At 39.4% G+C, this 26,193-nt stretch overlaps 1 protein-coding gene and 1 non-coding gene across 8 annotated transcripts in view; both read left to right on the forward strand.

The window, feature by feature from the left end:
- RC3H2 (ring finger and CCCH-type domains 2) overlaps positions 1-26,193 on the forward strand; it is a 56,388-nt gene that overhangs the window by 12,254 nt on the left and 17,941 nt on the right. For 5 of the 7 annotated variants that reach the window (XM_003833136.6, XM_008958645.5, XM_008958643.4 and 2 more), the window contains exons 3-10: positions 181-298; positions 2,660-2,893; positions 9,821-9,996; positions 12,417-12,617; positions 13,086-13,218; positions 13,338-13,456; positions 15,631-15,743; positions 25,085-25,393. In XM_003833136.6, the coding sequence (XP_003833184.1) occupies positions 181-298; positions 2,660-2,893; positions 9,821-9,996; positions 12,417-12,617; positions 13,086-13,218; positions 13,338-13,456; positions 15,631-15,743; positions 25,085-25,393 (1,403 nt within the window). The remainder of the gene's footprint in view (positions 1-180; positions 299-2,659; positions 2,894-9,820; positions 9,997-12,416; positions 12,618-13,085; positions 13,219-13,337; positions 13,457-15,630; positions 15,744-25,084; positions 25,394-26,193) is intronic. The other 2 variants (XM_008958647.4, XM_063594225.1) reach the window with 1 other exon arrangement.
- On the forward strand, positions 12,888-12,998 carry LOC112440906 (small nucleolar RNA SNORD90). The gene has a single exon (XR_003028895.1). It is a non-coding gene; the product is annotated as a small nucleolar RNA SNORD90 (small nucleolar RNA).

Consider the following 26,193-nt stretch of genomic DNA (forward strand, 5'->3'; position numbering starts at 1 on the left):
TTTTGGTTTGTGGAAAGCAGTTTGGCTAGGTGTTTGACTTTAATTTTACTTAAATGGCTTTCATGTATTATCTATGCATGATAATTTTATACTCACCAAGATTATTATCAAGTACATAAATAATAGTTGCATGAGCTGGATGAATGTATTTCTGCAATATTCCTTTTTTTTTTTTTTAAGGTACCAGATCATCAGTCAATTAAGTTAAGTAATCTAGGTGAGAATAAACACTATGAGGTTGCAAAGAAATGCGTTGAGGATTTGGCACTCTACTTAAAACCACTAAGTGGAAGTAAAGGTAAGTTCATAAATTGCATTTTTACTGATAAGTAGGACTTGGTAGTACATTTACTTTGAATGACTTGATGTGGATACCCTATTAAGTTATGGAAAAGGAGTTTGCTTGAGAAATGCCTTGAAAAATGTATAGACTGAGAAAATTATGTTGTCCTATTTTCTGAAAATAACCAATATTGTTATTAAGAATTCAAGCTAGAGCCGGGTGCGGTGGCTTACGCCTGTAATCCCAGCACTTTGGGAGGCCAACGCGGGCGGATCACAAGATCAGAAGATCGAGACTGTCCTGGCTAACACGGTGAAACCCCATCTCTACTAAAAATACAAAAAATTAGCCGGGCGTCTTGGCAGGCGCCTGTAGTTCCAGCTATTCTGGAGGCTGAGGCAGGAGAATGGCGTGAACCCGGGAGGCAGAGCTTGCAGTGAGCCGAGATGATGCCACTGCACTCCAGCCTGGGGCGACAGAGCAAGACTGTCTCAAAAAAAAAAGAATTCAAGCTGGGTGTGGTGGCTTCATGCCTGTAATCTGAGCACTTTATAAGGCTAAGGTGGGTAGATTTCTTGAGCCCAGGAGTTTGAGACCAGCCTGGGCAACAAGGCAAAAGCCCATCTCTACTAAAAATACAAAAAATTAGCTGGGCATGGTGACATATGCCTGTAGTCCCAGCTACTGAGGAGACCGGTGTAGGAGAATCACATGAGCCCAGGAAGTTGAGGCTGCAGTGAGCTGTGATCGTGCCACTGCACTCAACCTGGGCAATGGGAGTGAGACCTTGTCTCAAAAAAAAAAAAAAAATTCACCAGAGTCACTGCATCTTGAAATTTGTACATTGTTTGAATTCACTGTGTAATAGTGCTGTAACAGAATATTAGTTTTGTTAAGTCCTATTAAGACAGCTTCATGTATGCATGTATTCATTCAGTCATTCATTAAATTTTATTGAGCACTTAACAGTGATTAAGGTCACTGCCATCATGGAGCCCACAGTTTACTGGGGGAGATAGATGTACAAGTGTAATGAATTATTTTAAGTCTATGACAAAACTGAAATTTTATCACTGCATACTTAGCACATCATAGGTGTAATAAACAATTGTTGAATGATTGAATATATTGAGTATTTTGTACCTGTTGAATGCTTTGCACTGTTGTGTATGTGGCCATAGTGATTTTACTGAGAAACTTATCCCCTGTATTCATTCATTCATTTATTGAACAGCTATCTAAAGAGCGTGGACTGGGAGTGTCAGGCATTCTTCTAGTGCTGGGATACATTAGTAAGCCAAATAATGTGTTTTAAAGGAGTAATGAGTAATCATGTGTGTTGAATGCTGTTGGAAGGTCAGATAAAATAAGGAACTAAGAATTAACTAATTTAACCAATTTAGCAAGTTTGGTCAAGTGATGTGGGAAAAATTTGATTGGGGTGGGTTTCAGAGATTGTGAAACAAGGAATTGGAAGTAGTGAACAGATCAATTGTAGTGATCTACAATTGGCTAAGTAGTTAAGGCACTAGACTAGGAAATAGCGAGTATAGACAACTCTAGAAAATTTGCTGCAAAAGAGAAGAAAGAAATGGAACAGAGGCTGGGCACAGTGGCTCACGCCTGTAATTCCAGCACTTTGAGAGGCCGAGGCGGGCAGATCATCTGGGGTCAGGAATTTGAGACCACCCTGGCCAACATGGTAAAACCCCATCTCTACTAAAAATACAAAAAAAATTAGCCAGGTGTGGTGACACTCACCTGTAATCCCAGCTACTCGGGAGGCTGAGGCAGGAGAATTGCTTGAATCTGGGAGGCAGAGGTTGCAGTGAGCTGAGATTGTGCCACTGCACTCCAGCCTGGGCGACAGAGTGAGACTCTGTCTCCAAAAAAAAAAAAAAGAAAGAAATGGGGCAGATTTGGTAGGGGAAGCAGGATCAATGAAAATATTTGTATTTTAGATGGATGAAATAACAGCATACTTGTTCTTATTCTGTGATGATGGAAATGTTCAAGTAAAGAGGGAAAATTTGATAATGTGGGAGAGGGGAGAATTGCTGGAGCAATATTCTTACATAGGTACATAGGAGTAGAATCTAAGAGCTTACCATTAAGCAGTATTCTAAATGTCTTATATACAATTAAAAAATAGAGTCATTTTTACTTTTAGGTTAAACTGCTAAAGTAGCTAAAAATGAGGCTGCTTATTACTATAGAATAATAACGAACAGAGACAGAATACTGTTAGAAAAATGAAAGCACATTACAAGGGACTCATTAGGAATTGTGGCTTAATCGTTAAATGCAGATAATGAAAATTGACTTTTATTTTTTATTGAAAAAACTTTAGCTCCCTTTGTTTCCCTTTTCCTAAAGGTGTAGCTAGTTTGAACCAGAGTGCACTGAGCCGTCCAATGCAAAGGAAACTGGTGACACTTGTAAACTGTCAACTGGTGGAGGAAGAAGGTCGTGTAAGAGCCATGCGAGCAGCTCGTTCCCTTGGAGAAAGAACTGTAACAGAACTGATATTACAGCACCAGAACCCTCAGCAGTTGTCTGCCAATCTATGGGCCGCTGTCAGGGCTCGAGGATGCCAGTTTTTAGGGCCAGGTAAAATAGGTTACTATCTTACCTTTTTTATTAGCTATTGGGGCTTGAGGATGCCAATTTCTGGAGCTCGGTGAATCCTGAGACTCAACCCGTCTTTATATGTACAAATCTTGATATAATTAAAGATAAATTTGTTTTTGTTGTTGTTGTTATTGCTGTTTTGTTTTGTTTAAGACAGGGTCTCACTCTGTCACCCAGGCTGGAGTGCAGTGGCGCAGTCTTGGCTCACTGCAGCCTCGACATCCATGCTCAAGCAATTCTCCTGACTCAGCCCCCTAAGTAGCTGGGACTACAGGCACACGCCATCATACCCGGCTAATTTTTCTATTTTTTGTACAGACAGGGTTTCACCATGTTGGCCAGACTGGTCTGGAACTCCTGACCTCAGGTGATCTGCCTGCCCCAGCCTCCCAAAGTTCTAGGATTACAGGCGTGAGCCACTGCACCCAGCCAATATAAATCCGTTTTTATTAATCTTAATTTATATGATAGACAGTGCTTTTGTGTTTTGAAACAAAATTTCTCATTTAAGCTTCAATTGCCATCAAGATAGGCAATATAGCTACAGTTTTACAAATTAGAAAACCAAGTTAGAGGCCTAAGATTGAACACGTAATAAGCCAAAGAAAGGTAAGCTTTTTTTTTGGTCTGAAAAAAAATGTTTAAACTCTTGATCGTTTTTAGGGGATAATTATTTATGATTAGTGTTATCTACGTTCTGTCTTAAAAAATCTTCACCTATACCAAGGTAATGAAGTTCCCTCCTGTGTTTTCTTCTTGAAGGTTTATTGTTTGAACTTTGTGATTTAGAACTACAGTTCGGGTAGAATTTATTTTTGGAAAGGAAACTTTTAATAAGTGATGTTGGGACAACTAGATCAAAATGTGGAAAAAGCAAAATTAGATGCATTTCTTATTCTCTATAAACTATATAAATTACAAACGTCAGAAATCCTTATTAAAAATAAATTACACTGATAATAAAAACCAATAAAGGAATATATTTCTTTATAACCTGTGAGTAGGGAACATTTTTCTAACTTTAACTCAAAATCTAGAAACAATAAGGGAAGAAACTGATATTTGACTATATAATTTTGTGTTTAATTTACATCACAAAAAAATTATAAGCAAATGAAAAAGAAGACCAACTGGGGAAAATATTTATAAATTACGTAACAAACATACACAGAGGACTAATATAACTAATATATAAGGTATGTCTAAAAATTCAGAAGAAAAAGACCAACAACCAACTGAAAAATTGACAAAAGATGCAAGAAATACCATTTCTCACCTATCGGATTGGCAGAATCTTAAAGTCTGAAAATATATTCTGTTGGCAAGGGTGTGAGGTACTCTCATCCAGTAGTCATGGGCATGCAAAGTGGTACAGACTTTTAAAGAAAGGAATTTGGCAACATCTGAAAATATTACCTCTGTGTTTACCCTTTGGTCTAGCAATCCCACTTCTAGGAATCTATCCCAAAGAGACAACAGAAGGTACAGAATGCATACAGTTATAAAAGCACTATTTGTAATAGCAAACATCTGGAAACAACCTGAATGCCTATGCGTAATAAGGTACTAGTATAATAAACTGTGGTATATCCTTCCAGTGTAGTACTATGCAGCTGTCGAAAGAAATGAGGAAGAAGTATATATTCTGCTAGGGTGTGACCTCCAGATACGTTGGTAAGTTAAAAAATAAAAGCAAGGTCCAGAATAATGTGCTCAGTATAGTACTTTCTAAGTAAGAGAAGGAGGGAGAAAATCCACTTATTCATTTAAATTTTCCAAAAGAAACAATGGCAAAAAAATAGAAGACTAATACCAGTATGTAGAAGAACGAGGAATCAAGGGAAAGCAGACAGGGACAGAAGCTAGACTTTGCCAACTCTATCTTGTTTTGTACTTTGGAACCACATAAATATTTTATGTAATTATAAAACAACTTTAAATATTTTTTAAATTTAATTAAAAATGATCAAAATAATACCTAAAAATAAAGCTAAAACAAGTTGGTAGCATATTCATTTGAGAATGAATTATTTCAGGTTACTTTAGAACACAGTGTTTTGACTTTTATATCCCTAGTGGAATATATAATAAATCCTAAATTATATTTGTTTGTCATATTGTTCATAATTCTGGTCTTGTTATTTAGAAACTTAAACAGACACACAGTTGGATAAAACAAGCAAGCAAATAATTATGTTAATGCCACCAGAACCAAGACTTTCAGCATTTAAAAAAAAAGATACAAGGCCAGGCGCGGTGGCTCACGCCTGTAATCCCAGCACTTTGGGAGGCCGAGGCGGGTGGATCACCTGAGGTCAGGAGTTCAAGACTAACCTGGCCAACATGGCGAAACCCTGTCTCTACTAAAAATAGAAAAAATTAGCCAGGTGTGGTGTCAGGCACCTATAATCTCAGCTACTCGCGAAGCTGAGGCACGAGAATTGCCCTAACCTCGGGGCAGAGGTTGCAGTGAGCCGAGATCATGCCACTTCACTTTAGCCTGGGTGAAAGAGCAAAACTCCGTCTCAAAAAAAAAAAAAAAAATAAGATACAAGTATAAAATCAAAGATTTAAGTAAAACTCCTGCAGTCTTAAATTTGAATTGGCAATATTAGTACGGACTCAATTGTTTTTCTATTTCTAAAAAATGCCAGTGTCCAAGGTCTGTCCACTGAAAATGCTTAGAAGTGATGAATAACCATAACACCCAGATTGTGGGCTTTCATATATACCATTTCCCACTAAAAGGAGGCAGGGCTCTTTGGGTAAATGCCTTACTCCAGTCTAGGGTAGGAAGTCTTGTGCTGGATGGGGAGCGGGGAAGCAAAAAAGCTTATAATCCCAGTACTTTGGGAGGCTGAGGTGGGAGGATCAGTTGACCCCCAGAGAAAGAGAGGAGGGAGAGACAATTTTGTTGAAAGGACAAAAGTTGAACATGAAGGAGCTCCTACTAGATGTAAGTGGGGCAATTTAAACATCATAATGAATGACTCCAAAGGATTGAAACACAATATGTACAAACAATTTCAGGGAGAGTTCTTATATATTGAGGAAAGTTTCCTCTTTTAGCTGAATTCAAACTAATAATACATTTAGAAAATGATACAATTAGAAAAATCACAATTTTACATCCCCAAATGTATTAATGGGCTTCAGCAAGAATTATTTGTGGCTGTTAAACCCATTAGACGAGAGGTTACTGGGGAAATTTATAGCAGATGGATAAAGTCTGAACCCACTGATAAATCTTAGCATTACTAAAAGTGAAGCAAATTTTCCATTATACAAAGTTTTAAGATATTTCAAAAATCTACTTTTATATAGAATTTAAGAATGTTACCTTTAGATATTTCCTGATGTTTACTTTAAGAAGCACTAGACTAGGTGTCAAATCTCTTTTGTTCTACAGCTCAGAAACAAAAATACAACCTAACTTAAAAGTGGGTGAATAACTTGAATAGACATTTCTCCAAAGAAGAGACACGATGACTAACAAGCACATGAAAAAACCCTGAGTGTATTTAGTTATTAGGGAGATGCAAATCAAAATCACAGGGACATACTTGTTTATACCCACTTGGCCATTATTTTATTTCATTGTTTTAGAGACAGGGTCTTGCTCCATTGCTCAGGTTGGAGTGCAGTGGCACGCTTATAGCCCACTGTAACTTCGGAACTTCTGGCTTCAAGTGATCCTCCCATCTCGGCCTCCCAAAATGCTGGGAGTGGCCATAATTTTTAAAATGGAACATAACCAGTGTTGATGAGAACGTGGAGAATGTGGGCACGTAAAATGGTGTGCTGCTTTGGAAAACAATTTGTCAGTTCCTTAAAAAGTTAAACAATTACCATATGACTCAGCAGTTTTATTCCTAGGTATATACCCAAAAGAATAGAAAACAGGTATTCAAACTAATACTTGTATACAAATGTTTATTGCAGCGTTATTCACAATAGTCAAAAGGTGGAAGCAATCCGAATGTCCTTCAAGTGATAAATGGATAAACAAAATGTAGTGTATCCATAAATAGGCTATTCCTCAGCCATAAAAGGAATAAATACTGATATATGCTGCATGTGGATGAGCTTCAAAAAAACTACATTAGGTTGGGCACGGTGGCTCACACCTGTAATCCCAGCACTTTGGGAGGCCGAGGCGGGTGGATAACTTGAGGTCAGGAGTTTGAGACCAGCCTGACCAACATGGGAAAACTCTGCCTCTACTGAAAATAGAAAAAAATTAGCTGGGCATGGTGGTGCACACCTGTAATCCCAGCTATTCGGGAGGCTGAGGCACAAGAATCGTTTGAACCCAGGAGGCGGAGGTTGCAGTGAGCGAAGATCGTGCCACTGCACTCCAGCCTGGGTGACAGAGCAAGACTTTGTCTCAAAAACAAAACAAAACAAAACAAAAAAACACGTTAAATGAAAGAAACCAGACAGCCAGCTAGTGGTTGCCAGGGGCTGTGTATAGAGTGTATGAACAGTGACTGCTTAATGGTGATGAGTTTCCTTTGGGGTGATGAAAATGTCTTAAATTAGACAAAGTTGATGGTTGTACACATTGTGAATGTAGTAAATACCACTGAATTATGTGGTTAAAATGGTTAATTTTATCTCAATTTTTAAAAAAGTCCTTGCCAGCAGAGAAACCCTGGGAGGCAAAAAAAGAAAAAATTTAAAGAATTTTAAAAGTCCTTGGTTCTATTAGATTGGTGCAAAAGTAATTGTGGTTTTTGCCATTATAGTTCCAATTTTGCTGGTAACTAGATATGTTACCTTGGTTTAATCACTTAACTTCTCTGGACCTCAGTAGCCTCACTTAGAAAAAAGGTTTGTATTTTGAATCTAGATAATCTTTCAGCTCTTAAGCTCTATTGTTTTGATTAATAACCATGTATTTGTAATTTGTAATTCTGAAATAATTTCGTATTTACTGAAAAGTTGTAAGAATAATGCAGAGAATTTTTTATATATTCTTTACCAACATTCAGCAGTTTCTAATATTTTGCCGTATTTGTTATTCTTTCCCTCTCTTCTGAACCATTTGAGAGTAGGTTGCTTGTTTTATGCTCCTTTCCTTTTAATACTTTAAAACTAAAGTATTTAGTTTTCCTAAAAACAAAGATACTGTCTTATGTAACAATATTACATTCATTAAATTTTTAAAAATTAATGATACAATACAGTACTATATACAATTTGTAGTTCATATTCCAGTTTTGTCAACTATTCCAAAAATATCTTTTATAGTATTTATTTTATTCAAGTGTGAGATCCAGTTCAAGATCACTTTCTATACGTTTTAGTCATGTCTCTTTTTAGTCGTCTTTATTCTGGAACTGTTCCTCAGCTTTTCTTTGCCTTTCATGACACTGATATTCCTGAAGAATACAGACCATTTGTTTTACAGAATATTTCTTTTTTTTTTTTGGAGACGGACTTTCGCTATGTCGCCAGGCTGGACTGCAGTGGCGTAATCTCGGCTCACTGCAACCTCCACCTCCCGGGTTCAAGGGATTCTCCTGCCTCAGCCTTCTGAGTAGCTGTGACTACAGATGCACGCCACCATGCCCAGCTAATTTTTATATTTTTAATAGAGATGGGGTTTCACCATGTTGGCCAGGATGGTCTCGAACTCATGACCTCAGGTGATCTGCCCACCTTGGCCTCCCAAAGTGCTGGGATTACAAGCATGCACCAGCGTGCCCAGTCTCAGAATATTTCTTAATTTAGGTTTGTCTGATGTTCTCCAATGATTAACTTCAGATTGTACCATATATCCCTGGCTGTAAAGCAACATAAATGAAATTAATACCACCTTTGGGTTTTGCATTCAGAGGCTAATATCATTTTTTAAATTATATACCAAATAGTTCTGACAGGCAAAGTAACAGTCTCATGCATGAAAACAATACCATTTATTATAAGCCTACTGTGGGTCCTTTGCATATCATTGTCAGAGTAGTTCTGTGTGTTTAATTTTTTTTTTTTAGAGACGGAGTCTCGCATTGTTGCTGAGGCTGGAGTGTGGTGGCACGATCTCGGCTCACTGCAAGCTCCACCTCCCAGGTTCATGCCATTCTCCTGCCTCAGCCTCCCAAGTAACTGGGACTAGGTGCCTGCCACCACGTCCAGCTAATTTTTGTATTTTTAGTAGAGGCGGGGTTTCACCATGTTAGCCAGGATGGTATCGATCTCCTGACCTGGTGATCCGCCCGCCTTGGCCTCCCAAAGTGCTGGAATTACAGGCGTGAGCCACCGTGCCCGGCCTAATTTTTATATATTTGTTTGAGATGGGGTTGGTCTCTGTTACCCAGGCTGGAGTGCAGTGATGTGATCACAGCTCACTACAGCTTCAACCTCCTGGGCTCAAGTGATCCTCCACTTCCGCCTCCAAAGTAGCTGGAACCACAGGCACGTGCCACCATGCCTGGCTAATTTTTTTAATATTTAACATTTTTTTTGTAGAGACAGGGTATCCCTATATTACCCAAACTGGTCTCAAACTCCTGGGCTCAAACAGTCGTCCTGCCTCGGCCTCTCAACGTGCTGGGATTTACAGGCATGAACCACCACACCCAGCTATGTGTTTTATAAATGACTTTTTTTACCTTAACATTATCATCATCTAATTGACTGTTAAATACAGAATATATTTTAAGTTCTGTTAACTTGTGTTCTGATTGGTATTTAGTGGAAAATATGTTTTATTTATGGAAAGTATGTTTTATTTTGCTTGATTACTTTTTAAATTATGTACGTGTGATGTCCTCTTTGTGCTAATTAAATATAAATTATGGGTAATGGGCCACTATAAACTCTAATACCCAAAGATGCCTATGACACACATGATCTGATGGGTTCCTCATTTGTCATGAACTCATGTCCCTTTAATATTTTTAGCTATGCAAGAAGAGGCCTTGAAGCTGGTGTTACTGGCATTAGAAGATGGTTCTGCCCTCTCAAGGAAAGTTCTGGTACTTTTTGTTGTGCAGAGACTAGAACCAAGATTTCCTCAGGCATCAAAAACAAGTATTGGTCATGTTGTGCAACTACTGTATCGAGCTTCTTGTTTTAAGGTAAGCAGTAAGTATCTATGTAAAGACATGCCTGTTTGTGAGACAGAGACTTCCTGAAATTCATGTTACCCAGTCTAGAGGCCCTAGCAATGCAGAATGCTTACAAGAGTTGAGAGGAAACTTTCCTTCTGCATTGATTGCATCTGTGATACCACCTTTTGGTAGTACCCATTACTATCTATTGGCAAAATAAGAGCATATATGTGAAGATGTCAGTAACAGAAAGAACATAAGGAAATCATTTGGTAAACTTGACTCTTATCAAGTAAAAGTGGACTGCAGAAGCCTCATTTCTTTACATTTAGTGTCTTGAAATCAGAAACTATATTGGAAACTTCATAAGGAGTATGTAAACTTTGTAACCCATTATTATTTTTGTTATCTCATTCTCTGTAGTGATTAGATTAACACCTTTAATCTGAAAATGGCCTACATGTTATCTCAGATACAACCAGGAAATGGGAAGTTGAGGAGATTGGCCCACTCTGCTTTTAGATGTTGTTTTTTGTTTAGTGGAAAGGGTAGAGAAGAACCCCAAGATATTTTAAAATGTAGTTTCATTGTCTAATAGTCTAGCGGGTAGTGACAGATACTGAAAGCAAGCTGAATCCTTAAAGTGTTTTTATGATCCAAGAGTGTAGGTTGCTGGTTGGTTCTTGAGAAAGGCTCATGTACTTGGAAATAGAAAGGCCTATTGGCTTCTATGAAAGTAAAACATTTAAATTTGAAACCAAAGCTTATTTAGGTTATTTTGTTGGTTTTATAGCCCCCAAGAGTGAAAATAGTACAGACAGAAAAATGTTTCTTTGGCAGACCACTTAGTTTGAGATAACAGGTAGTTGATAATAGAAATGTGTTGAAGTGAATTCATTTAACTCCACTAATGAGGCTTGGACACTATCTGCCTCATAGTCATAGTGTTTAGTTTCATGCTCTTAGGGCAACAATTGAAATTAATCTCTGGTTCCACACACAACCTCACTAGGCCCTGTAAAATTCTGTATCTTTTGAATGTGTAGTTTTTTTTACTACTTAAGTAGAAATTAAAGCTATATAAATACCCTGATGATAATTTCTCTGGTAGCAGAAAATTTCTTCTTTTCATTTTTTTTTTAAAGCAACAGACTTTTGCTCTGTTGCTTAGGCTGGAGTGCAGTGGTGCCATCATAGTTCACTGCAGCCTTGAACTCCTGGGCGTAGGCCATCCTCCTGCCTCAGCCTCCCTAGAAAATTTCTTAATTATCATGTGGTAGTGGTAATATATGCCTACCTATTAGCTGGATTCCTTGCTTGTCTATCTTTATCCTCTACTGTTACCAAAGTGATGTTTTTTAAAACATAAATCTGATCATGTCACTTCTATGCTTAAAAATCCTCAATCAGCTCTGTGCAGTGGTTTATACCTGTAATCCCAGCACTTTGGGAGGCCAAAGCGAGAGGATTGCTTGAGCCCAGAAAGTCAAGGCTACAGCGAGCCTAGATTGTGCCACTGCACTCCAGCCTGGGTGACAAAGACCCTGTCCTCTCCATCCCCACCCCTGCAAAAAAAGTCAGTGGTTTCACATTCCCTTCATAATAATATCCAAATTCCCTGCCGTAGTATATAATGGCCTGTATTCTTCTCTAGCCTGTATCATACCTTAACCCTATGTGCTCTGCCTTTTCATGTTTCTGTTTCACCACTTGCTTCTCTTTTAAAAATTCTATTTCTCCCCCTTCTCTTTTTTCCTTTTTTTTTTTTTTTTTTTTTTTTGAGACGGAGTCTCACTCTGTCCCTCAGGCTGGAGTGCTGTGGTGCTATCTCAGCTCACTGCAACCTCTGCCTCCCGAGTAGGTGGGAGGGAGTACAGGCGCCTGCCACCACCATGCCTGACTAGTTTTTGTATTTTTACTTGAGATGGGGTTTCGTCATGTTGGCCAGGCTGGTCTCAAACTCCTGACTTCAAGTGATCTGCCCACCTCAGCCTCTCAAAGTGCTGGGATTACAGGCATGAGCCACCATCCCTGGCCTCCTCACCTTTCTTTGCTCAGGAAACTCCTGTTTATTGTGCACAAATCAATTCATGTAGCTTTCAGCTGGGAGAAGCCTTTTCTGAAATCCCTTTCTTCTCCCTAATTTAATTCCCTTTCCTCTTTGTTGCCATCAAGCCTTATAACTTTTACTATAATTTTCTACTTACAAGTTTCTCTTTCTTACTAGTGGCTGAAATCATTGAAGGCAAGGATTATGTATTTAGTTATGTAAGTTCTGTTTTGTTCCAGAAAGAATTTGTGGTCAGGACATTATCTTATCTTTGTACCTTATTTCTGTGGTGTCTGATATGTAAGTATCCCCCACCCTCCCTGAAAAAGGAATAAACGAATCAGTTGAAGGGAGAAAGCACAGACCAATTCTGATTTTTCTCTTTTCTATTTTTTAGGTTACCAAAAGAGATGAAGACTCTTCCCTAATGCAGCTGAAGGAAGAATTTCGGAGTTATGAAGCATTACGCAGAGAACATGATGCCCAAATTGTTCATATTGCCATGGAAGCAGGACTCCGTATTTCACCTGAACAGTGGTCCTCTCTTTTGTATGGTGATTTGGCTCATAAATCACACATGCAGTCTATCATTGATAAGGTTTGTGAAATTAGAGATGCTGATGTTCTATCATTGCTGTTACATTGAAGAGTATTAGAATATTCTAAAGAGTCTATACACAAACAGTTGGAGATTCCTATGTTTTTAAATGTCAGACTCTTATAAATTATCCTTATTTTCTTTTTATTTTTCTACTTGCAAAATAAAGGGATGCAACAGGGAAACAAATACATGATACTAGCATAAAAGCAGTGAGGCTTACAAAGTCTCAAACTTATCTATATTCTGACCTCAGAGAGTTAATACAGCTTATAAGTTTTCTAAGTGTCTAATGATGAATTTCATAGGGCAGATTCTGAGGTGAAAATTTAATTCATCACTGATACTCCTACTATGGAATCTGAAGACACTTGAAAACCTATTAAATATGTTGATAAATTGAAAGTATTTGAGTATAAATGTGTCATAAGAACCAAAGTAAAAAGCATTCTCATTTCTGTTTGTTAGCTACAGTCTCCAGAGTCATTTGCAAAGAGTGTCCAGGAATTGACAATTGTTTTGCAACGAACAGGTGACCCAGCTAACTTAAATAGACTGAGGCCTCATTTAGAGCTTCTTGCAAACATAGACCCTAATCCAGGTATGTGGGAATATGCTCAGTTGCTTATATTTTTTTCTACTTTTGAGGTGAATAACACAAGAGAATTACTGCTAACATTCTTCCCCCCGAACCCCCATGCCCTTGGTGGCTTATTTTAGATGCTGTTTCACCAACTTGGGAGCAGCTGGAAAATGCAATGGTAGCTGTTAAAACAGTAGTTCATGGCCTTGTGGACTTCATACAAAATTATAGTAGAAAAGGCCATGAGACCCCTCAGGTAAGTACATTTATTACATTTCTGACTGCTGTTGTCTCTAACTCAGTTTCATCCTGAACATCTTAACCAGCTGTTTTGTTAATTGGGCTCTGTATGTGACTCATAAGTTTTTATCATCTCTGTTCTTTTGGGAGGGACCCAGTTTTTAGTGTACTTGGTAAACATTTCATAGCACACCAAGAGTTTAGAGGGTATCTTGGGTGTGAGTATACTTTATTGCAGAATATTTTTGACCAAATGTAGATAATTGATTCCAAACGTTTTGTCTCATTCTTTTCTACTGTGGGAAATTGTCATTTTTTTTCTGTATTGAATTTCTATATGTAACTTTATGGAATTTGAATTTTCTTTCTTTTTTTTTTAGACAAAGTCTCACTCTGTCGCCCAGGCTGGAGTGCAGTGACGCTATCTCAGCTCACTGCAACCTCTGCCTCCTGAGTTCAGGTGATTCTCCTGCCTCAGCCTCCCAAGTAACTGGGATTACAGGCAAGTGCCACCACGCCCTGCTAATTTTTGTATTTTTTGTAGAGAGGGTTTTACCATGTTGGCCAGGCTGGTCTCAAACTCCTGACCTCAGGTGATCTGCCCACCTCGGCCTCCCAAAGTGCTGGGATTACAGGCATGAGCCACCGTGCCCGGCCGAAATTTGAATTTTCAAGATACTTTTCAGTGTACTTTAGAAGTTAAGATATAAACCTGGCCAGGCACAGTGGCTCACGCCTGTAATCCCAGCACTTTGGGAGGTTGAGGTGAGTGGATCACTTGAGGCCAGAAGTTCGAGACCAGCTTGGCCAACATGGTGAATACCCCATCTCTACTAAAAAAAAAAAAATACAAAAATGAGCCAGGCATTGTGGTGGATGCCTGTAATCCCAACTACTGAGACGGCTGAGTCAGGAGAATCGCTTGAACCCGGGAGATGGAGGCTACAGTGAGCCGAGATCGCGCCACTGCACTCCAGCCTGGGCGGCAGAGTGACTCTTGTCTCCAAAAATATAAAATAAAAAGAAGTTAAGATATAATCCTTTATACTTATAACTTCTATTTAATAAATTATTATGAGCCATTCACTACATTCAATGTTTTACATGTATTATTTCTTATCCTCACAGCCACCTGCAATGTAGTTGCTGTTTCCAAGCTGAAATTCAAAGAGGTTAAATAACATAAGATTGTGCTGTCAGGGGGCTGGGCGCGGTGGCTCATGTCTATAATCCCAGCACTTTGGGAGGCTGAGGCGGGCGGATCACGAGGTCAGGAGATCGAGACCATCCTGGCTAACATGGTGAAGCCCCATCTCTACTAAAAATACAAAAAATTAGCCGGGCGTGGTGGCAGGCGCCTGTAGTCCCAGCTACTTGGGAGCTCTCTGAGGCAGGGAGAATGGCCTGAACCCGGGAAGTGGAGCTTGCAGTGAGCCGAGATGGCACCACTGCACTCCAGCCTGGGCAACAGAGCAAGACTCCGTCTCAAAGATAAAAATAAAAAATAAAAAAGATTGTGCTGTCAGTAAGAGCTGGGATCAAACCTACACTTTGTACTTTTCTCTCCTTATTCTTAGAAGATATTATAACTTAAAATATTAAAAACAAATGTTTTCATCCTAGGCTCATAAGAATAAGAATGTCTTAGATTTTGATGCAAATTGTAGAAGTAATAGTGAAATTTTAATATTCTGCCTCATTGTATGAACTCAAATAGTTTAAGCCTGAGAGTTGCACCCTCAAGCTGACCAGTGAATTGGTAATTTTTCACTTCTAGGTGGAATTGTATTCTACCTTTTCTGAGAAAGTTTAAGTAGACAAAGCTTTTGGTTTTTTTTTTTAATGCTTTTTAAAATTGTTTGATTTTGGTAGCAGAATTTTAAGACAGCAATAAATTGATGAAAAAATATTTTCTTTTTCTGGGCATTCTGTTAACTAATGAATAAATGGACATAACATTTGAACCAGTTTTGAATAATCTTCAGAAGGAATATCTAAAGTGCCAACTCAGGGTTATGTCACATAACTCACAACAGGAAACAATGGAATATTAGTTGTTTCAGCACAAGAATTACTTGTCTAATGTGAAAAAGAATTAAAGGTGTAATTATAAAGTTCTGAACTTCCTAGAGTGAGTAACAAATGGAATCTTCACCTTGCCACTCATTGAATGTGTTCCCATTTTTGTAGCCTCAGCCAAACAGCAAATACAAGACTAGCATGTGCCGAGATTTGCGACAGCAAGGGGGTTGTCCACGAGGAACAAATTGTACATTTGCCCATTCTCAGGAAGAGCTTGAAAAGTAAGTGTTGAGAATTCTGTTTCATATGGGTTTAATTTTTGATTTTTATGGGAATGTTATATACAGTCCTGAAGTTTGTGATGACTTTCAAAAATGCAAGTTAAGGGCTGGGCACCATAGCTCATGCCTGTAGTCCCAGCAGTTTGCGGGGCTGAGGCAGGAGGATTGCTTGTGCTCAGGAGTTTGAGACCAGCCTGGGCAAGATAAGGAGACCCCCGTCTCTACAAAAAATTTAAAAATTAGCTGTGTGGCCCACAGTTGTGGTCCCAGCTGCTCAAAAGACTGAAGTGGAAGGATTGCTTGAACCCCATAGGTCAAAGCTGCAGTGAGTGTGTTCACACCACTGCACTCCAGCCTGAGGGACACAGCAAGACTCTGCCTCAAAACAAAACATATAAGATCCGGGTACAAGATTTACATAAGTGATTTAGAACTTTACTCAGTGGTCATATTTTGAGACCATTTTATAGCTGGAATCCATATTTATACTGAGCACCTGTGCAGAATGAAAATACTTGCAGTCTTATTTGCTCAGATTCAGTTAAACCTAGCAGCAAAGTCTCAGGCAAAATGGTAAAGCAGATACATATCCTCTTTATGACTTTTGGTCTTTTTAACATTCTTTTTCCCTGTGTATTCTTTCTCTTCTCCTATGGTTAACCCCTTTTTCTATGTCCCTTTACCCGCGACCTAAAAGTTAATGTATGTAAGGTTTAATACTATTATCCAATTTTTGTTGTTTTGTTTTTAAACTAAGACTTTCATTATTGAGACCTCACCAAAAAATTGATCCCAGCTTTTCTACTTTCTCCTGGCCAGTGTATCAACTTTTTTTTTTTTTTGAGGTGGAGTCTTGCTCTGTCGCCCAGGGTGGAGTGCAGTGGCATGATCTTGGCTCACTGCAACCTCTGCCTCCCCTGTTCAAACGATACTCCTGCCTCAGCCTCCCGAGTAGCTGGAACCACAGGCGCCCACCACCACACCTGGCCAATTTTTGTATTTTTAGTAGAGACAGGGTTTCACCATGTTCGCCAGGCGGGTCTCAAACTCCTGACCTCAAGCGATCTGCCTGCCTTGGCCTCCCAAAGTACTGGGATTACAGACGTGAGCCACCACACCTGCCCTGTCTGTCAACTCTTTGTGGGCATATTCATTTTGTTTTTAGATACTTTAAACAAACTGAGCTAATTTTCTCCCATACCTCCTCCTCCTGCCTTCCATTGTACTCACCTCGTGTACCCAGTTTAGCCATCCAGCCTGTTATATATGCTGTGTTATAATAATCATATTTGTCAGCTGTCCTTCCTTCAGCTTTTTCTGCTTAATCAGTCAAAAAGTTCTGCCAATTCATCTTCCTATATATTTCTCAATTCTTTCTTCTTCTTTCCATCCTTGTGATCCAAGCTGTCATCTCCTTTTCTCGATCCCTTGTTGCCTTCTCACTAGTCTTAAATCTCTCGCTCTCCACCCCTTCTCCCATTATTTCCCTTAAAACAGAAATATTTTAAAAGCACAGATTTACTCATACCACCCTTCTTCACCTAAGCCTTTGATAGCCTCTCATTGTCCTGTAGATTAAGATATAAAATCTATGTTGTGGCCTCTAAGACCCTGCATCATCTAATCTGTGTCTGCCTTTCTGATCTCATTACACGACACTACTTGTACTCAAGCCACACTGACCTTCTCTCAGTTTGTGGTATGCACTGTGCTCTTTCCCACCTCAGGTCTTTTACATAATGCTGTTACTCCTAGCCTTGCCTTTGAGACCTTTCCTTTGTCTAGCTCATCCTTCGCTTTTTCAGGGTAATTCCCCTGACACTTCATACTAACCAGCTTCCTCTTTCAAACACTTATCACATAAAATTAATTAGTGGCCTGTTTTAGAGCTTGACAAACTTCTTTATGAAGTCCAGCTAGCAAACATTTTTGGCTTTGTGGGCCACAGAATCTGTTACAACCACTCAGCAGTGCCACTGTAGCAAAAAAAACAGCCACAGACAATGCATAAATTGGGCATGGCTGTAAACTTTATTTATAAAAACCCTTTACAGAAACTATGGCCCATGATCTGTTTATTAAATGTTTGTCTATCTTACATAGGTGTAACCCCCGTGGACTATATCTTCATTTTTGTCTCCTTTCCTCAGTGGCTAGCTTGGGCACTGTACATAATGAGCTCTACAAGCAGCAGCATTGTGATAGAGAGAAGATAAGTGTGTGTGCAGTGAAAAGAGCAGAAACATGCTTCTCTTCTCAGTTTTTTTCCCCACTTGAAGAGCCTAGAGAAGAGGATTCAGGAGTCCTAAGGAAAAAAGATGCTGTTTGCACCCAATCGAACTAGTTCTATATACAGAATTTCACATCAAGATAATTTGGGAGACTCCAGGAAATACATTCAGCTTGTCCATACCTGAAATAGAGCTTTTTAGCTAAAAGGGGAGCTTTTGAGAAAGTTAGACTAAAAAAGTCAGAGAAGAAACTGTGGTTTCATTGCCATTCCACCCTCAATTAGTGCCCAGGCTGAAAATCCATTTTCTTCTTTCTCATACCTTCAAACAGACTTCACATTCTTCATCTGCAGTACCTAGTTCAGAACTTTATTATATTTTGCCAGACTTGTAATAGTAGCAGTAAAAATAATAATAGCCAAACTAGGTGTAGTGGCTCATGCCTGTATTCCCAGCAGTTTGGGAGGCAAAGGCAGGAGGATACCTTGAGTCCAGGAGTTTGAGACCAGCCTGGGCAACATAGTGAGACCTCACCTCTACAAAAAAATAAACAAAATTGGCTGAGCATAGTGGCATACGCCTGTCATCTTAGCTACTCAGGAGGCTGAGGTGGGAGGATTGCTTGAACTCGGGAGGTCAAGTCTGCCGTGAACTGAGATTATACCACTGTATTCCAACCCGGGCAGCAGAGCAAGACTCTGTCTCAGAAATATAAATAAATAAAAATAATAAAATTAATAATAAATATATAAAATATCACTCATTCAAAAATAATGATAATGGCAAAATTATTGGTCATATTTTTAGTGTTTCACATGGTAATCCAGTTAGTTTTACTGCTTCAGTGGCTTTTTATCCAGTATCTTCCTATATCTCAATCTGTCTTTTCCATTTCCACTATTTTCTTTTTAAAATATGTGTGTCTCCTTTAAATTCTTAATTAGTTCCTCAGTACATCACAGAATCTCATCCTGATTTTATCCTCTAGCTCTACTCTGCCATTTGTATACTTTGTTTTTAAGGTATATTCAATTAATCACTGTTGATTACTATATAAATTTCTTTTACTCTTCTTTTCACTTGTCTATATTGTTTATTCCATATTGTATTATTTTCTCTCTCCTCTTTATCTGGATAGCTATTTCTAATCATACTCAGATATTACCTTCCCTCCACAGACTTCCCTAGGCAGTGTTAATTGCATCCTTCACCATGCTGCCATAGCACTCCATACATAGTAGTTTAAAAATTATGGTATAGTTAGCTGGGTGTGGTGGCAAGCACCTGTAATCCCAGCTGCTCGGGAGGCTGAGGCAGGAGAATGGCTTGAACTTGGGAGGCAGAGGTTGCAGTGAGCCGAGATGGCGCCACTATACTCCTGTGTGGACGACAGAGCAAGATTCCGTCTCAAAAAAATAAACAAATATAAATAAATAAAAATTATGGTATAGTTATAAAACTACAGTATTATAATTGTTTATTTACATGTGTGTTTTCACTGGACTTCATTTATCTCACGGGTTATTAATCTTTTTTTTTTTTGGAGACAGGGCCTCACTCTATAGTGCAGTGGTATGATCTTGGCTCACTTGCAACTTCTGCCTCCCAGGCTCAGGGGATTCTCCCACCTCAGCCTCTTGAGTAGCTGGGACCACAGACACACGCCACCATGCCTGGCTAAATTTTTTTTGTATTTTTTGTAGAGATGGGGATTCACCATGTTGCCCAGGCTGGTCTCGAACTCCTGAGCTCAATCTGCCCACCTCAGCCTCCCAAAGTGCTAGGATTACAGGCGTGAGCCATGGCACCTGGCAAGGGTTCTTCATCTTTATATTTCCTGCATCTAGAAAACACCTGATAACATAAACTCAGTATGTTTATGTGGAGGAGCAAATAATATACAGTTCTTACTTCTTATTTCCAACCAGCTTCACACTCTATTGCTGTTTAAACAAACAGGGATAATACAAAGGATTAGAAAAGTAGGTGATGTGACTGTCCTTTCAGTTTAAAAAATACATATTGCTACCTCACTCTGAGCTTTTTGAGGATAGGCTGTTTGTCTTAGTTCACATAACACCAGAAATTCAGCAAATGTTTGTTCAACTTAAATAAATTAATTTTACCTATATTTTCTTTCTCTATTATACACCCCTCTAACCAAACAAAATGTGGATGCCCAATAATCCCTTCTTAGAATACATATTTATTATATGTAAACATAAATATGTAGAATAAATATTATGTAAATATGTGGATATATTTTAGAACTAGGATGTTGGGGTTATGTTCCAAAGAATTGCTACATTCTGGGGAGTGTCAAAAGCGAGGGATCAACCAACTCAACAAATAGTGGCCAGGAGCAGTGGCTCATGCCTGTAATCCCAGCACTTTGGGAGGCCAAGGCTGGTGTATCACTTGAGGTCAGGAGTTTGAGACCAGCCTGGCCAGCATGGGGGAAACTCTGTCTCTACTAACAATACAAAAATTAGCCGGGCATGGTGGTGCACGCCTGTAATCCCAGCTACTGGGGAGGCTGAGGCACGAGAATCGCGTGAACCTGGGAGGTAGAGGTTGCAGTGAGCACCACTGCACTCCAACCTGGGTGACAGAGTGAGACTTTGTCTCAAAAAAAAAAGTTATAAAAGATTATTATATACTGGTTACTATTCAAGATGTTTCTAATGGAAAAAGAGGAACAGTAAACATGTAAATAAGCAATTTTGGCCATAGCAAAGAATTTGGATTTTATTCTGTTTGCAATAAGAAGTCATTTTAGAGTTTTATTTAAATGGAATGATGAAATTTTCATTTTGTCTTAGACATATCACTCTGGTGTCTGCATGGATGGAGACAAGTTAAACTTCTATATTGGTCCACAGGTGGGAGTTTGGTAGCTCGGGTAGGACTATAGCAATGGAAATGATGAAAAGTAGTCATACTTAGGATATATTTGGAAGTAGAGCTGACAACATGGACCAATTGAATGTGGTCTATAAAGAAAAGAGAGGAATCAAGGATGACTCCAAGGTATGGAGCCTGCATAACTTAGTGGTCTCTTGCTGAAATGGGAAATGCATCAGGGCAGAAAATCAGTGGTTCTCTTGGCCATATGACGTTTGAAGCTTATTCTATATTAATGCAACAAATAATAATTGGGGGCCGGGTGAGGTGGCTCACGCCTGTAATTCCAATACTTTGAAAGGCTGAGGCAAGAAGATCACTTGAGCTCAGGAGTTTGCGACCAGCCTGGGCAACATAGCAAGACCTTGTCTCTACTACAAAAAAAAAAAATTGGCTGGGCATGGTGACTCACTCCTGCCTGGGTGATGGAGACTCTGCCTTTAAAATAATAATAATAATTGGGCATTTGGGATGTTATGAGACAGTGTATTATGTGCTAAAGATAGAGAGATGCAAGAAAGGCAAAAGTCTTGTCCTCCGGGGGCTTACATTGTAGTAAGAAGACAGACATGAAATAAATAAATATAGCATAATATCTTGTAATGACAGGCAGTATGAAAAAAATACACAAAGGAGAAAAAGAGTGATTGAGAAAGGGGAGATCTCTTAGAATAGTGTAGGAAAGACTCTTAGAAGATACGACATTTGGCCACGCGCAGTGGCTCATGCCTGTAATCCCAGCACTTTGGGAGGCCGAGGCAGGTGGATCACAAGGTCAGGAGATCGGGACTATCCTGGCTAACACGATGAACCTCCCCCACCCCCGACTAACATGGTGAAACCCCGTCTCTACGAAAAACAGAAAAAATTAGCCGGGCCTGGTGGTGGGCAACTGTAGTACCAGCTACTCGGGAGGCTGAGGCTGGAGAATGGCGTGAACCTGGGAGGTGGAGCTTGCAGTGAGCTGAGATTGCGCCACTGCACTCCAGCCTGGGCGACAGAGCGAGACTCCGTCTCAAAAAAAAAAAAGAAGATACAACATTTGAGCAGGTAGTCAAAGAAGGTGCCCACGAGAAAAAAAGATAATTACCTCAGTGAAGTCTTAGAGGAAGGCAAATGGGCTTGAGACCTAGGCCACAGGTGGTGAGACTGGCTTTAGTCAGGAACAGGAACTCATTGTCCCTTATCTTTAAGAGGAATGTGGCTACAGGTGCAGGAAGGTTACTGGAATTGGTAGCGGAAAGATAAATTATTCTCCTCTGCTTTCATCTATTTTCGTGGTTAAGTGGGAAACAATATCATCTAGCTGTAGGAGGGGTGGTTGAAAGTGGAGGGGAAAAGGCTATTGGAGATGGGAAAATGAACTTAGTAAAGAAGCGTATTAATGAATTATTTATAATTTTGAAGGGATTATAGACAGCGTGCTTGCACAATTTTTCTCCAACATTTAGCTGCTTGGTAGCAGGCACAAAATAAGTAAAGAATTGGATTGAGCTTTTACCAAATGAGATACAGAGGGAGTGGATCAAGGGAGTTAAAAATTATTTACAAGGGAGGGATTAATGGTAGATAGTGGATTCTAAGATGGGTAAGAAGGGATTTAAAAAGAATAGGGAGAGTTACGCATGGTGGTGCACACCTGTAGTCCCAGCTACTCTGGAGGCAGAGCTGGGAGGATCACTTGCATTTAGGATTTAAGGCAGTCTAGGCAACATAGTGAGATCCTGTCCCTGAAAAGGCAGCCTTTAGCTGCCCCAATACTAAGAATCCAGTGTATATCCCTACTTGTCACTTGCTTTACCTCACTTGGTTAAGATTTTATTTCTCCTGACTCTTTTTTGAGAGGTTCATAGTCAAAACTTTATTTTTTGCTTTCTAGAGCAACCTTGTGGATTATCTCAGTTTGTTTTTTTGGTTTTTTTGTTTGTTTGTTTGTTTTTGGAGACAGAGTCTTGCTCTGTCAGCCAGGCTGGAGTACAGTGGCACAATCTCGGCTCACTGCAACCTCTGTCTCCCAGGCTCAAGCAGTTCTCCTGCTTCAGCCTCCCAAGTAGCTGGGATTACAGGCATGTGCCACCACTTCTGGCTAATTTTTGTATTTTTAGTAGAGACGGGGTTTCACCATGTTGGCCAGGCTGGTCTTGAACTCCTGACCTCAGGTAATCCACTCGCCTCAGCCTCCCAAGGTGCTGGGATTACAGGTGTGAGCCACCATGCCCGGCCAAGTTCTATTTTTTGAGGATGGAAAGCAAGGAGACACGATATTATGTATAGGAACTCTGAGGAAAAGAATAATGAGAGTAGGTTTCAGAGAGAATGTGGAGGAAGGCATAGGGATCTTTGGGCCCCTCCAGACAACCAGATTGTCCTCCTGAAATACAGGTCTGCTTATGCCCTTCTTGAAAGAAGTAATTATTGGTTTTCCTCTTATCTATAAGATGATGTTGGCCAGGCACAGTGGCTTATGCCTGTAATCCCAGCACTTTGGGAGGCCAAGGCAGGCGGATCACTTGAGGTCAGGAGTTTGAGAACAGCTTGGCCAACATGATGAAACCCCATCTCTACTAAAAATACAAAAATTAGCCAGGTGTGGTGGCAGGCGCACGCCTATAATGTGCACCTGTACTCCAGAGGCTGAGGCAGGAGAATTGCTTGAACCCGGGAAGCAGAGGTTGCAGTGAGCTGAGATCACACTATTGCACTCCAGCCTGGGTGACGAGCAAAACTCCGCCTCAAAAAAAAAAAAAAAAAAATCGTGTAAACTGGCCATCACCTGTTTTTTTAATATTCTGTTACTTCACTTTTAGCCAGTCTAATCTAGGAGCACTTGTCTTTTATTGAGCATCACCTTCCTCTGCCAATGTGTACATGTTAAAGAGAAGGAGAAGAGAAGGATTGAATAATGAAGTTGTTTATAGATACCAGAGGACTAAAAGGGAAACTATTGTGAAGGCATTGCTTTCTACTAACACTTTATATTTAATTACCATATGTTTATATATAACATTAATAACAGATTACTTCAGGCATATATAATTATGACACCAAATATGTATAGTCTTCTTTCTGTTCATGAACTTAATTTTTCACCGCTTTAAAAATATTGTAGGGGCCAGGCATGGTGGCTCACACCCGTAATCCCAGCACTTTGGGAGGCCGAAGTGGGCAGATCACATGAGGTCGGGAGTTTGAGACCAGCCTGGCCAACATGGCAAAACCCCATCTCTACTAAAAATACAAAAGTTAACCAGGCGTGGTGGCAGGCACGTGCCTGTAATCCCAGCTACTTGGGAGGCTGAGGCAGAAGAATCACTTGAACCCAGGAGGCGGAGGTTGCAGTGAGCCGAGATCGCGCCATTGCACTGTAACCTGGGCGACAAGAGTGGAACTTAACCCCCCCCCAAAAAAAAAAAAAAAAAAAACACATATACACACACACACACACACATATAGGAGGGAATATTGTTAAGGATTACATTATAATGAAATTTTGGTGTATAAGTAGAAACACATTTTCTTAAATGGAATCCAAAATCAAATTGCCAGTCCTTTTGTGTATTTTAGAGTATTATATCCAATGATCACCATAAATAAAACTCAAAACTTAGTATCAGAAAAATCTTTCATACAAATGTTTTTAACTTTAGGTATAAACTATTCTGAGAACTATAATACAGAATTTCTATTTTTGTGTAATGTTTGTTTAAGAATGAGTTTTTTAAATTATTTTTTTAAATTATATAATCCTTTTACAGTTTGGTAACAACAGAAAATGGCTTCAGCTCTTGCATACCTTTTCTCTTTACTCTGTGTTCTCAACCAAATTTGTTGCCAGTTCCTGTCATTTTTACATAACATCCCTTATATTCTAGTTATACAAAATTTTCAAATGGTCTCTTTCCACTCCCTCAAAAGGTTTTTTTGAATACATTCTTGGACAAAGTGGCATGAGGGGAAAAAAAATACATATAAACTCGGCTTGCTATATTAATTACATGTATATTATATACATATGTGAATGGCATATATATTTTCACGTGGCATCTGTTGCAGTAGAATTTGATATAGACTGTATTTGATTATTTAGCTGAAGAAACTTTTTGTCAAAACTGTTTCCTCCTTTTTCAATCTATTCCCATTGCCATTTTTTGTCTTGAGTAAGATTTAGTGAAATATTCACCAATCTGTTGATTGTTTTTGAAACAGGTATCGATTAAGGAACAAAAAGATCAATGCCACTGTAAGAACGTTTCCTCTTCTAAATAAAGTTGGTGTAAACAACACTGTCACAACCACAGCCGGAAATGTCATTTCTGTCATAGGAAGTACTGAAACAACAGGGAAAATTGTTCCAAGTACAAACGGAATTTCAAATGCAGAAAACAGTGTTTCCCAGCTAATCTCACGTAGTACTGACAGTACCTTAAGAGCTCTGGAGACCGTGAAGAAAGTGGGAAAGGTTGGCACTAATGGTCAGAATGCTGCTGGGCCCTCTGCAGATTCTGTAACTGAAAAGTAGGTATTAGGTAAAAATGATTACTGGAAATTCTTTTTCCTTTTTAGAAATGCCTGAGTGTTTTTATTTCTGCTGATGAATACCAGTTAATCAGAATTTTTATGCAGAATATTTTGTGATGTAGAAGAAACACTAAATACTAAAAAATTTGAGTTCTAGTTTGGTTCTGCAACTGAATAGCCCTGTGAACTTGGAAAGTGGGAAAGTGACTTTAACTCTGAGTTTTGTTTTCCTCAGCTCTCCCAAAGAGACTGGACCAGAATTGTTTTTTTTTCACACCTTATTTTCTTGAACTGTAGTGTTGATTCCATAGAGGTGCCAGAAAAGAACTAAATAGAAACCTAAGCAGGTAAAATGCTGAGCCTCTAGCTCTGTTTCAGTCAGAGCGCTTTCACTTTATACTCTGTAATGAGGTGTAGCACTTGGCCGGGCGCAGCGGTTCACGCCTGTAATCCCAGCACTTTTGGAGGCTGAGGCATGCAGATCATGAGGTCTGGAGATCGAGACCATCCTGGCTGACATGGTGAAACCCCATCTCTACTAAAAATACAAAAAAAAAATTAGCTGGGCGTGGTGGCGGGCGTATGTAGTCCCAGCTACTCAGGAGGCTGAGGTAGGAGAATGGCATGAACCCAGGAGGCGGAGCTTGCAGTGAACCCAGATCGTGCTACTGCAATCCAGCCTGGGCGACAGAGTGAGACTCTGTCTCAAAAAAAAAAAGGAGGGGACTCTTTGGAGCCACACTCTCTGGGCTTTCAAGTTCTGGCTCATGGTTTCCCAGCTGTTTGATGTTAGGCCA

The sequence above is a fragment of the Pan paniscus genome, chromosome 11, assembly GCF_029289425.2.
Source record: "Pan paniscus chromosome 11, NHGRI_mPanPan1-v2.0_pri, whole genome shotgun sequence".
NCBI classification, from domain to species: Eukaryota; Metazoa; Chordata; class Mammalia; order Primates; family Hominidae; genus Pan; species Pan paniscus.